At 46.4% G+C, this 13,221-nt stretch overlaps 1 protein-coding gene across 1 annotated transcript; it reads right to left on the minus strand.

Moving 5' to 3' along the window:
• Positions 1–4,208: 4,208 nt before the first annotated feature.
• CCIN (calicin) lies at positions 4,209–6,157 on the minus strand. The gene has a single exon (XM_012463357.2). It carries the CDS (start codon positions 6,102–6,104, stop codon positions 4,263–4,265), a length of 1,842 nt encoding a protein of 613 aa, XP_012318780.2. The 5' UTR covers positions 6,105–6,157; the 3' UTR covers positions 4,209–4,262.
• Between the last annotated feature and the right edge of the window lie 7,064 nt (positions 6,158–13,221).

Consider the following 13,221-nt stretch of genomic DNA (forward strand, 5'->3'; position numbering starts at 1 on the left):
GCGCGGTGGATCATGCCTGTAATCCCAGCACTTTGGGAGGCCAAGGCGGGTGGATCATGAGGTAAGGAGTTTGAGACCAGCCTGGCCAACATGGTGAAACCCCATCTCTACTAAAGACACAAAAAGCCAGACCTGTAATTCTAGCTACTTGGGAGGCTGAAGCAAGAGAATCACTTAAACCTGGGAGGTGGAGGTTGCAGTGAGCTATCACGCCATCGCACGTCAGCCTGGGTGACAGGGCAAGACTCCGTCTCTAAATAAAATAAATAAATAAATAAATAATACAAAATATGCAACTAGATATGAGTGAATAGGAGCTCTTTCTCATTACTGAGAGTGGTGAAAATGCAGAGGACATGCTTGGTAGCAGATATTTCCTAACATACTCTTAACAAATCAGCCCATTGAAAGATACTCACTATCCAGTGGCCATTAGGGAAGTGCAAATCAAAACCACAATGAGATGCCAATTCACACTCCCTAGAATGGCTGTGTTTGGAAAAACAGATAAAGTGTTGGTGAGGATACGGAGAAATTGGAACCCTCATACATTGCTAGTGGAAATATAAAATGATGCCATTGCTTTGGGAAATAGCCTGGCAGTTCCTCAAATGGTTAAACATAGAGTTACCATACAATCTAGCAATTCCATTCCTAGATATATACCCAAGAGAAGTGAAAGCATACATCCATATAAAAACTTGTACATGAACATTCAAAGAAGCATTATTCATGATAGCCAAAAAGTGGAAATAATCCAAATGTTCATCAGCTATCGAACAGATAAGCAAAATGTCGTATATCCTTATTCAGCAATAAAAAGAAACGGAGTACTGACACATGCTACAGCGTATATGAACATTAAAAACATTTTGTGAAAGAAGTGAAGGTGAAAGAAGCCAGATAGAAGGTCATGTTATATGATTCCATTTATATGAAATGTCTAAAATCAGAAAATCGCTATTTACAGAGAGTAGATTAGTGGTTGCCTATGGCTGGAAAGATAGGGGAGTTAGAGGGTGACACTAGGGGTGCAGGGTTTCTTTTTGGGGATAATGAAAATCTTCCAAAATTGATTGTGGTAATGATTGCACAGCTCTGTGAATATACCAAAAGCCACTGAGTTCTTATTTAGAGATGGGGTCTCACTTTGTCACCCAGGCTGGAGTGCAGTGGCATGATCATGGCTTACTGTTAACCTTGACCTTGAATTCCTGGCCTCAGGTAATCCTCCTGCCTAGGACTCCCAAAGTGTTAGGATTACAGGCATGATCCACCACCTCTGGCTATATACTTTAAATGAGTGAATCGTATGGTATGTGAATTATATCTCCATAGGCTTTAAAAAACATGTCATCATTCCATTGTACTAGTTTGCATTTCTGGACAATCCAACTTGGACTGAAATGTCCCAGTTTTTAACACCAGACTTCATACCTGAGCAGAAACATTGTATAAGTAAGACAGAGGTAGGAAACTCTTCTTTGCTATTGGTGTCTTGATGAAAGGACCGTTTCCATTTAATGGAAAATAAATTTCTATGAAAGGAAATTTATTTATTTGGCCAGGCATGGTGGCTCACACCTGTAATTCCAGCACTTTGGGAGGCTGAGGTAAGAGGATCACTTGAGCCCAGAAGTTCAAGACCAACAGGGGTTAAACTGAATTAAGCTGTCCTGTAACGTAAAATATGGAATTCCAATGACTTCATATGGAAAAATAATGTTGATTAATAAATTTTTATATTGAATATATACTTAACTGATAATATTTTTGATATATTGGGTTAAATAAAATAAATTATTAATTTCACTGGTTTCTTTTTACTTTTTCTTTTTTTTCTCTCCCTTTTTTATCTTTTTTTTTCTTTTTACTTTTCTAATGTGGCTACTAGATAAGTTTAAGTTACTTATGTGGCTTGCACTGCATTCCTGGTGCATGGCACTGGTATAGATACTCCCTTCCCTGTCAGGTGGATTATCTGTGTCATGCCTGTGGCTCCAGTCCAGGAACAGGGACCTGGCACAGAGAGGCCTTGGTGAACAGGGTGTGATGGTGCACATGCATATGAATTAATGAATGAATGGATGTGTAAATTCATAAACAGGTGGGTGAATGGATGGATGAATGAGAATTACATATTGTTTTCAAGGAGTTGGTAAATTTCTTCTAAATTGTTGAGGATTACATGTGAATACACAAAAAAATGAAAGGGAAAAAAAGGTACGATGGCTCATGCCTGTAATCCCAGCACTTTGGGAGGCTGGGGTGGGCAGATCACTAGGCCAGAGTTTGAGACCCGCCTAGCCAACATGGTGAAACCCCATCTCTACTAAAAACACAAAAATTAGCTGGGTGTGGTGGCGGGCACCTGTAATCCAGCTACTTGGGAGGCTGAGGCAGGAGAATCGCTTGAACCCGGGAGGCAGAGGTTGCAGTGAGCCAAGACCACGCCATTGCACTCCAGCCTAGACGACAAGAGCAAAACTCCATGTCAAAAAAAAACAAAACAAAACTGTGGGAGGCTCACCAGCGCTTTGAGTCAGGGAGTCTCAAAGAGCATTTTATGAGGACTTAATTAATGTAAAGGCTGAAGAATCAGGACCCTTGTTTGACCCCTTTTTCCCCCTTTTAAAAAAGTACTTCCTGCCAGATGTGGTGGCTCACACATGTAATCCCAGCACTTTGGGAGGCTGAGGTGGGCAGATCACCTAAGGTCGGGAGTTCAAGACCAGTCTGGCCAACACAGTGAAACCCCGTCTCTACTAAAAATACAAAAATTAGCCAGGTGTGGTGGTGCACGCCTGTAATCCCAGCTACTTGGGAGGCTGAGGTAGGAGAATCACTTGAACCCAGGAGGCAGAGGTTACAGTGAGCCAAGATTGCACCACTGCACTCCAGCCTGGGTGACAGAGCGAGACTCCATCTCAAAAAAAAAAAGTACTTATGTAGATATGCAGGGACTGTCCTAGGCATTTTTCATGTATTAAGTTATTTAACATTCCACTCTATGAGGTAGGCTCTCTTATTATCCTCCTTTTATGGATGAGGAAGAAGACACTGAGATGTTAAGTAATTTGCCCAGGATCACCCAGTAAGGGATGGAACTGGTTATTCATTCGAACCAGGCCATCTGGTCCCATAGGCCTAACTCTTACAGCATTCTGGCATCTCGCCTCACCCTACAGCTTCTCTCCACTAGGGATACAGGTTTCTTTCTTTCTTTCTTCTTCTTCTTATTTTTGAGATGGAGTTTCACTCTGTCGCCCAGACTGGAGTGCAGTGGCATGATCTCAGCTCACTGCAACCTCTGCCTCCTGGGTTTAAGCAATTCTCTTGCCTCAGCTTCCTGAGTAGCTGAGACTACAGGCGCGTGCCACCATGCCTGGTTAATTTTTTGTATTTTTAGTAGAGACAGGGTTTCACTGTGTTAGCCATGATGATCTTGATCTCCTGACCTCGTAATCTGCTTTTTATACTAGAAATGGGGTCTCGCTTTATTGCCCAGGCTGGTCTCAAACTCCTGGGCTCAGGTGATCCTCCCGTCTCCACCTTCCAAAGTGCTGGTATTACAGGCATGAGCCACCGTGCCCAACCAGGATATATGTTTCTTTCTTCTCCCTTTACTGGCCTCTCTTTAATCCCCAGTCCCTCAGACTCATATTCCTGGAGAAAGTTATCAATGTAACTGGCTTCCTAGAAACAATTGTAAGAAACCTCCATCTTGCCCACAAATGAGACACAGACTACCATAGCTGCATGGGCAAATATAGTAGCCAAGCCACCTTGCCTCCCCTGTTCCTTCTGCCCTCTTTTCTGTGCTTTGCCTAGATCACCTTCTCCCTCCTGGCTGTGAGGTTCCTCTCTCAGACCTGGGACAGGTCCTCTCCTACTTTCATGGAAGACCCAAGGGAAGTGGGTACTAGAGGAGCTCAATGCTTCACAGCTCTGAGCGATGTTTACCTGTCGATCTAGCAGATGCCTGAGAGGTGACCACAGGGGTAGAGAATAGGAGACAGACATTGCCTTTGCCAGTGCCTGGGAGAGGTCTGTCCCACCTACCGGGGGTTCATTTCCAGCCCCTGTTGGAGACCTCCAGTGACACAGTGGTCCTGAGTTTCCACCCACTGTGAGCAGCCCTACCCCAGGATCTCCATCTTCAGGACCAAATGTGGACTGGAACAATTAGAAGGAACCAACAGGCCATCTTCCTCTCTTTCTCATTAAATTGTGAATAATAATGCATTTACTTATTCTCCCACTTAAAATGTTGTTTTAATTCTTTGAAGAATCTTGCAAGGTAGCTTGGCTAGACAGCAGGCAGGACAGTCCAGTGCCTCTGGTGGGGGAGCCAGGGTCTTCCACTCGCTTGTCTTTTGGTCCAGCAAGAAGGCATTTGGATTGATGGTGTAGTTCTTTGTCTGGACGTCGCTGGCGGTGATGACACCCCCACATACAAACACCTTGTTGTCTCCAATGGAGCATATAGCATGGGACACATCCAAGGGACAGTTGTTGGGCAAGAGAGGCACTGAGGTGGTCGTCTTGCTGGCCTTTACCTTCTGCAGATTGATTTCCACGCTCTGCCGGTGGCCGTGCACGCAGAGGATGTTGTCTTGTTGGAAAGAGAGCAGGGGCCGGTGGTTGAACTCAATGGGGAAAGTGATACACTGGACCACATCCCCGGTGTTGGTGTCAAAGCAGTCCACTACCCCGACCCGGGAGATATAACCTTTCACCCAGCACCGTCCAGTGACAATGTACAGATGCCGGTCGCCTTTCGTGATCACAGCAGTACTATCCATGGGGATGCTCATCTTCCCTGCCACACACCAGACTTCCTTCCGCTCATCATAGCGATAGATTTTGGAGACATACCGCCTTGGGGCAATGCTTCCGCCCACTGAGTACACCGTCCCCCCACAGGTCACCATGGTGTGGAAGACAAGCCCGATGGGCAGGTCAGGCAACTTGGTCCAGGAGTTGTCATCCATGTCATACCGCCAGGCCGTCTTCAGCCCTGAAATCTGCTCAGTGGTGCCACCAGAGATGTAGATGTAGCGACCAGCAGAGGTGGCACTAAGTGCTGCTGCTCGATAAGGCATGTCGGAGAGCTTTATCCACAGGTTCTCCTGGATGATATAGGCAAACAGTCCATCGTTGAACTGGCCATGGGCCTTCTGGCCACCGAGGATGACCACTGAATCGAGCAGAGCCCCTTTCCGCTGGTAGACCAGCAGGCTGCATGGCCGCTTCTGCTTGCGGTCCATCAGGACACTCTCAATCAGGGTTGCATGGGATGAGGTGTTCTCCATGCCCATCAGCTTGTTGCTGGCAAACACCAGTGTCTTGTCGGAGACAGCATTGAGATTGACGTAATTGAAGAACTTCTTGAAATACTTCTCCCGTTCCTCCTTCTGGAAATATACCCAATTGATGAGTGCGCTGAGAGCCTGGTCCTCATTGAGCACGTGAAGGTTTTCATCACGGAGCAGGCGGCCAAAGATAACAGGGGGACAGTGCATGAAGTGCATGGAGCCCTCAGGACTGGCCCAGTAGTGGAAGTTGTCGCGAATGCCAGAGTAAGCTAAGTCTGATACCTCTTTGAGCTCAAATAGCTCGGCCAAGAAGAGGTAGCGCAAGCAGTTGGCACGGCAGATGGACTTAATAAGGAAGTAATTGCAGTGAATTCGAAGGTGTGGTGTGTTGAAATATTGAGCCCCATGAAGCAGCTCCTCCACGTTTTGCTCAGAGATCACCACCTTGCCACTATAGAAGTAGTCAAGGAGCTGGTCCACTGTGACTGGGCTCAGGTAACTGGAGTCGATGGTGATGAAGAGCTCATCGGTGGTCTTCACGTCATTGCTGGAGATGAGGCTCCTCACCCGCGGGGAGACAGCAGCCAGCACATTACGATGTGCAAAGAAGATGTGGTGGTCCACGCTCAGGGCCATGTCCCAGTACTCTTTGCATTTCCTCTGTCTATTCAGGTTCTGCAGCAGGAAGCTGTTATAGTTTTTCTCAGTGAATTCCAATTTCATGGTGTTTCTTGTTGGCTGAAACAGATCAGCAGCAGGTACTGGAGAACAGATTTTCTCAGGCATTTGATATTCAGATTGATGGTTGTTTGCAGAGCGGTTCACCAGGGAGAAGAGAGGGTGGGAGTGAGGATGATGTCATAGAGTGGATGAGGTCATCACAATGCAGGCCTTTCTGAGGCCTGTCTCAGAGGCACTGAATCTTCCTCCCCTCTGATCTCTCCAACCTGTCAAGGCGACATATTCTACCAGGACCTAAAGCCAGGGCCCAGAGCTCAGAAGGAACCACAGGGATGGGCAGCAAATCCCACCTGGGACTTTCAAACAGTTCAAGGCTTCTGGAATGTCAGAGCCAGGCTAGGTGGGGCAGTGGGGAGAAGTTTGTTTAGGAGAGATAAGTGAAGGTGGGGAAAAGGGAAGAGATGATCAGACCTTCTAGAAGAATCCTCTCATTTTGAGGGAAACTGAGGCCCAGAGAAGAGAAGGGACTTGCTTAAGATCACATAGCCTATTGGAAGCAGAGCAAGGCCAAGAACCTTAGCAACCTGGCACTCTTCCTACCATTCTAGAAGCTCCTGACTACCCAGCTTTCCCCAGTCTCTGACTCTCAACTCTCCAAGCACTCTTCCTGCCAAGGCTCCTGGGCATCAGAGAAAAGTTCTGCCCTTTGGCTTCTGACCTTGGTGGCCACGGACATTATTCTCCTTCAAAATGGAGAGGTGGAGGCCACTCCCTGGAGCAGGGATGCAGGGGTTAACCACACACTGGGGCATGGAGGGTCTTTAAAGCCCGGATTATTTCAGCTCCATGGCAAACTAGAATGTTCCCCCTACATTTCAAAGTGTCTCCATCAAGGGTGGACTTGGGCGAGTGGCTCAGACCTTCTAAACCTGTTTCCTCCTCTGTGACATAGAACTAATATTTGATAGTAGTACTTGCTTCAAAGATTGTTATGAGTTTATTTTTATTTTTTTGAGACAGTCTTGCTCTGTTGCCCAGGCTGGAGTGCAGTGGTGCCATCTCAGCTTGAAACCCCCTTTGCAAAATTATGATTAAGACAGTGAAAGAGATCAATTTAGCTGACTTCATCTTGCTTCTAGCCTCCAAGCTGGCCTTATTCATTCCTTGGAAGAGGCTGAACTAACTTTTGGAGAAACCTATACATATAGTTTATAGTTTAAACAAAGACAGTAACAGCCCTTTCCCAAAGCAGACCTCCTTCTTGCCTGGGAACTAGATTGCCTTTGTAGGACTAACATTAGCCACAGGATTAGAAATTATGGTTTAGGAGTCATGTAGCTGGAGGCTACAAGATTCTGACCCTCCCTAAACTGCTCCTAAGATCAGTGCTTGAGATGCTTTGCAGACCCTGCACTTGATGGATCAGCTGGCACCACTCAAATTGATAAACTACCTCATCTGGTCTTGTGGCCCCCACCCAGGAACTGAATCAGCCCAAGAAGACAGCTCTGACTCCCTAAGATTTCATCTCTGACCAGTCAGCAGCACTCCTGGCTCATTGGCTTTCCCCTACCCACAAAGTTATCCTTAAAAACTCTGTTCCCCTAATGCTCTGGAGGCTGATTTGAGTAACAATAAAACTCCAGGCAGGGCACAGTGGCTCATGCCTGTAATACTAGCACTTTGGGAGGCCGAGGCAGGTGGATCACCTGAGGTCCAGGGTTCAAGACCAGCCTGGACAACACGGTGAAACCCTGTCTCTACTAAAAATACAAAAATTAGGCTGGGTGCGGTGGTTCACGCCTATAATCCCAGCACTTTGGGAGGCCAAGGTGGGTGGATGGCTTGAGTTTGAGGCCAGCCTGGCCAACATAGTGAAACCCCATCTCTACTAAAACTACAAAAATTAGCTGGGCATGGTGGTGTGTGCCTGTAGTCCCAGCTACTTGGGAAGCTGAGGCAGGAGAATCACTTGCACCTGGGAGACAGAGGTGAGCTGAGATCACGCCATTGCACTCCAGCCTGGGTGACAAATCAAGACTCTGTCTCAAAAAAAAAAAAAAAGGAGAGAGATCCAAGATAGCCGATTGCTAGCAGCTCAGGATTGTGGCTCCCAGTGAAAGCGCAGAGAATGAGAGGACGCCACACTTTCAGATGAATTTTTGTTACTCACGGACCAGGAGATTCCCAGCGGAGGAGCCCCACGGGTCACCAGCGCAACTCTTGTGGCCAGCATGGCGGTTTTGCCGGCACCTTGGAGCGGCAGTTCTCGGTGCAGAGTAAACAGGACTGGGTCCCCTTCTGGTCGACGTTTGGAGCTCCGGGAAGGCAGAGTCGCCCATTCAGCTGATTGAAGGGGGAACTCAAGACGGAAGCCAGACCAGAGATTCCCAGGCAGAAAAGCACCATGAATCTTAATGCTGCTGTTTTAGCTGGTGCAGTGGGTTGCTCAGATTCCGGCACTGGGAATCAACAAGTTAGACATCCACTCAGAGACCTAATTTGAAAGTTGGTAATTACAAAGACGACAGGTGGATAAATCTACAATGATGGGAAGAAGCCAGCGTAAAAAGGCTGAGAATACCCAAAATCAGAATGCCTCTCCCTCTACAGGGGATCACAGTTCCTCATCAACAAGGGATCAAGGCCTGATGGAGAACGAGTGTGTTCCATTAACAGAATTAGGCTTCAGAAGGTGAATAATAAGAAACTTCTGTGAGTTAAAAGAACATGTTCCAGCCCAACGTAAAGAAACTAAGAACCTTGAAAAAAGGTTTGAGGAAATCCTAACAAGAATAGACAATTTAGAGAGGAATATAAGTGAATTAATGGAACTGAATAATACAATATGAGAACTCTGTGAAGTATGCACAGGTTTTAACAGTCAAATTGATCAAGCAGAAGAAAGGATATCAGAGGTCGAAGACCAACTTAATGAAATGAAACGAGAAGGCAAGATTAGAGAAGAAAGAGTAAAAAGGAATGAGCAAAGTCTCCAAGAAATATGGGACTATGTGAAAAGACCTAATCTACGTTTGATAGGTGTACCTGAATGTCATGAAGAGAATGAATCCAAGCTGGAAAATATTCTTCAGGATATTATTCAGGAAAACTTTCCTAACCTGGTAAGGCAGGACAATACTCAACTCCAGGTAATCCAGAGAACACCACAAAGATATTCCTCAAGTAGACCAACCCCAAGACACATAATCATTAGATTCACCAGGGTTAAAATAAAGGAGAAAATTCTAAGGGCAGCTAGAGAGAAAAGTCAGGTTACCCATAAAGGGAAGCCTATCAGACTCACAGCAGATCTCTCAGCAGAAACCCTACAAACTAGAAGATAGTGGAGGTCAATAGTCAATATCCTCAAAGAAAAGAATTTTCAACCCAGAATCTCATATCCAGCCAAACTAAGGTTCATAAATGAAGGAAAAATAAAATTTTTCACAAACAAGCAAGCACTCAGAGATTTCATCACCACCAGGCCTGCTTTACAAGAGCTTTTGAAAGAAGCATTGCACACAGAAAGGAACAACCAGTATCAGTCATTCCAAAAACTTACCAAAAGGTAAAGAGTATCTTCTTAATGAAGAATCTATATCACCTAATGGGCAAAATAGCCAGATAGCATTAAATAACAATATTAAACTCACAAATATCAATATTAATCCTAAATTTAAATGGATTAAATGCCCCAAATCAAAGACACAGACAGGCAAATTGAATAAAAAGTCAAAACCCATCAGTACGCTATATCCAGATCCATCTCATAAGCAAGGACACACAAAGACTCAGAATAAAGGATTGGAGGAAGACTCACCAATCAAATGGAGAGCAAAAAAAAAAAAAAAAAAAAAAAAAAAACCAAAACCAAAACCAAAAAAAAATAGGAGTTGTAACTTTCGTGTCTGACAAAATAGACTTTAATAGTAACAAAGACTAAAAGAAGCAAAGAAGGACATTACATAATGGTAAAAGGATCAATGCAACAACAGGAGTCAATGATCATAAATATACATGCACCCAATATAGGAGCACCCAGATACATAAGACAAGTTCTTAACGACTTATAAAAAGACTTGGACTCCCACACAATAATAGCAGGGGACTTTGACACCACATTGTTAATATTCGATGGATCAACAAGATAGAAAATTAACAGGGACATCTATGATTAGAACTCAGACCTGGAACAAGTAAACTCAGTGAATATTTTTAGAATTCCTCACCCCAGGTCCACAGAACATACATTTTTCTCAGTATCACATTATACCTATTTTGAAGGTGACCACATAATTGGAAGTAAATCACTCTTCAGCATTTGCATAGCATTTCACAGACTTAAATGAAATATTGGTTGGCTGTTTGTTTGTTATTTTCTTCCCTTATTCCTTCCTGTCTCTGCTGTTAAGCACAATTATCGGCATAAAAGAGGCTTTTAATACCTGTTTTTAGATAGCATTCCAGCCTGGGCAATAAAGCAAGACTCCTGTTCTCTCTCCCTCTCTCTTTCTTTAAAAACAAAAACAAAAAAAACTCAAGCCTGAAAAGTAGATGTTTAACTTCAAATTCATAACATTTTTTTCCTGTTCATCTGTCTCAGTTTGATTTATTTCCTTCTGTAATGACAAAAAAAAAAAAAAAAAAAAAAAAAAAAAATTAGCCAAGCATGCGGCACGTGCCTGTAATGCCTGTAATCCCAGCTACTTGGGAGACTGAGGTAGGAGAATCGCTTGAACCCAGAAGGTGTAGGTTGCACTGAGCAGAGATCACGCCATTGCACTCTAGCCTAGGTGATAGAGTGAGACTTCGTCTCAAAAAACAAAACTGTCCAGTCTTCTGCACAGCCAGGTCCGCATGAATTACTCTTTTTCTATCGCAATTCCCCTATCTTTTCCCTCTCCCCAACAAGACCTTCCCGAGTAGCTGGGATTACAGGCACCTGCCACCACACCCAAATCATTTTTTTTTTTTTTTTTTTTTGAGACGGAGTTTCAACTTTACCCAGGCTGGAGTGCAGTAGTGCAATCTCAGCTCACTGCAACCTCCATCTCCCAGATTCAAGCAATTCTCCTGCCTTAGCCTCCCGAGTAGCTGGGATTACAGGCGTGCGCCACCATGCCTGGCTAATTTTTTGTATTTTTAGTAGAGATGGCGTTTCACCATGTTGGCCAGGCTGGTCTCAAACTCCTGACCTCAGGTTATCCACCCACCTCGGCCTCCCAAAGTGGTGAGATTACAGGCGTGAGCCACTGCCCCTGGCTAGTTCTGTATTTTTAGTAGAGACAGTGTTTCACCATGTTGGCCAAGCTGGTCTCGAACTCCTGACGTCAGGTGATCCACCCGCCTTGGTCTCTCAAGGTGTTGAGATTAGAGGTGTCTATTATTATAGTTTAAACGAGAAGAGGACTAGAGAGTAGTGGGCTCGTCATAAACGCTCAATGAATGTTAGCTGCCATTTTCTTACTCATATTACACCAGTTCGCCCAGCGCCGACGTTCGTGGCTGCTCCCTTCATAAATACTTGCGGTCGTCATGGTTCTCGTTTCGTGGCAGTTGGGGAGGCTGCGGCTTCCTCGCGTCTCTTCTGGGCCGGCCGCCCAATCCCAGTCCAGCCACGCGGTGGCGCTGGAGGGTCGTCACCGCCCCCGAGCGCACCGCCTCCGCGCCAGGCACCACCCCAAACCCTCTCCAGGATGGAAAAGAGGCGAGGGGCTTTTCGCTTTACCTCCACGCGCCACCGTGCAGAGGCCGCAGCGCTGTGCTGTCCGCCGCAACCCTGGAATTCAAATAGCAGGATCGAGGGCTCTCAGCCTGGCAGGACTCCTTAGATCCCCACAGACACACACCTGTCCCCACTTTACAGATAGGGACGCTGAGCCCCAACGGGGGCGCGCTCGCCAGAGGCCAGCAGGCCGCCTCCGACTCCCAGCAACAGTTGGGGAGTTCCTGACCCCTGCGAGTCCCGCTGCGGGGAGAGAGGAGTATGTCCACAGGCTCGGACAGATTCCTGGCCGGCGTGGGGCTCTAGCAGTACTGTGGGGCATCTGTGGCACTGCTGTTTGTGTAAGGAGGGGATAAGGGCCAGCTGGAGCCCTGCGGGCGAGAGGGAGGGGGAGGCAAAAGAGCGCAGCGGCCCCACCGGGACCAGCCTTTGGGAAGAGACCCTAGGAAGGGCCTCGACTTGCATCTCGCCCAGGCATTCGGGAGAAGGTGCAGAAAGGACCTGCCCCTGATCTCCAATCTGGGCCCAAGCCCCACTCCAGACCCTCGGGCCGTCCTCAGCGCCCTTCCTAGGAAATTTCAGTGTCAGCCTTGGGAATCGGAGCCGGCCCAGTTCTTTCCCTCCCTGGCTTAGTCATGTTCTCATTCTCATTGTCTTCCTCCCTCATTCTTTCATTCCAGACCTAGCCTTTTCCTTATTTTGAGATTTGGTAACTTGAAAATTATTTGAAAATACCCCTTTAAACTGAATGTGTCCACCTTCCTGCCTGAATGGGATAGAGACTTAGTCTCTTGGGATATGATATATGCACAAGGTGAAGAACTTCTGTTTTCCCCATTGAAAGAAGACTTCAATTTCAGCCTCCGCCTCCAGAGACCAGGTGTAGGGCTTAGGTGAGGCTCTCTGGGTCAGCTGTCTCCTTGGGAGAATAATTAAGCTCTTAATGCCTCTTCAGCCCTAAACTTCTTCGAAGCAGCAGCGACTTGGGTGAAGGATGAGGCCTCGGTGCTGATGCCAGACACCTGGTTCCCACAGGCATGCAGGCTGGCAGATCTTGCCTCCTGGGGCATCTTCACCAGGGAGCAAGAGGTGGGTGGGTCAGGCCCTGCTGCTTCACACCTCCTCTGCTCTCTCCCCCGCCCTCCCACCTGCAAACTTCAGCCTTGGGGGCATGTCAGTGATGGAGGTGGTCATGCTTGCTTTTGTTTCGGGTCCCAGAGCACCAAGGCAGGAATGAGCTCTCTCATCAGACACTTACAGCATTAAGTTGGTCTGGAGGTGTCATGGGGGCCTGAGAGAACTGATAGACCTAACTCTATGTGCCAGGCCTCATACAGGTGTATAAACTGAGGCCCAGGGAGAGGAAGAGGCTTGCACCCAGAGATCTGTCTCCTTCTTCTGTCCTCTTGCTACAAAGGAGAGCCACAGTTTGGTTTGTCCTTGTTCTTTTTGGATTGTGAGGCTTGCCATCTTCAAGAAATCCTTTAAAGTGAG

This window comes from Aotus nancymaae, unplaced genomic scaffold, assembly GCF_030222135.1.
Source record: "Aotus nancymaae isolate 86718 unplaced genomic scaffold, 86718_ANA_hifiasm-v0.15.2.pri h1tg000003l, whole genome shotgun sequence".
Classification (NCBI taxonomy): domain Eukaryota; kingdom Metazoa; phylum Chordata; class Mammalia; order Primates; family Aotidae; genus Aotus; species Aotus nancymaae.

What these genes read in the sequence shown, in the direction of transcription:
- CCIN (XM_012463357.2), bottom strand. Translation starts at nt 6,104, where the DNA reads ATGCCTGAGAAAATCTGTTCTCCAGTACCTGCTGCTGATCTGTTTCAG.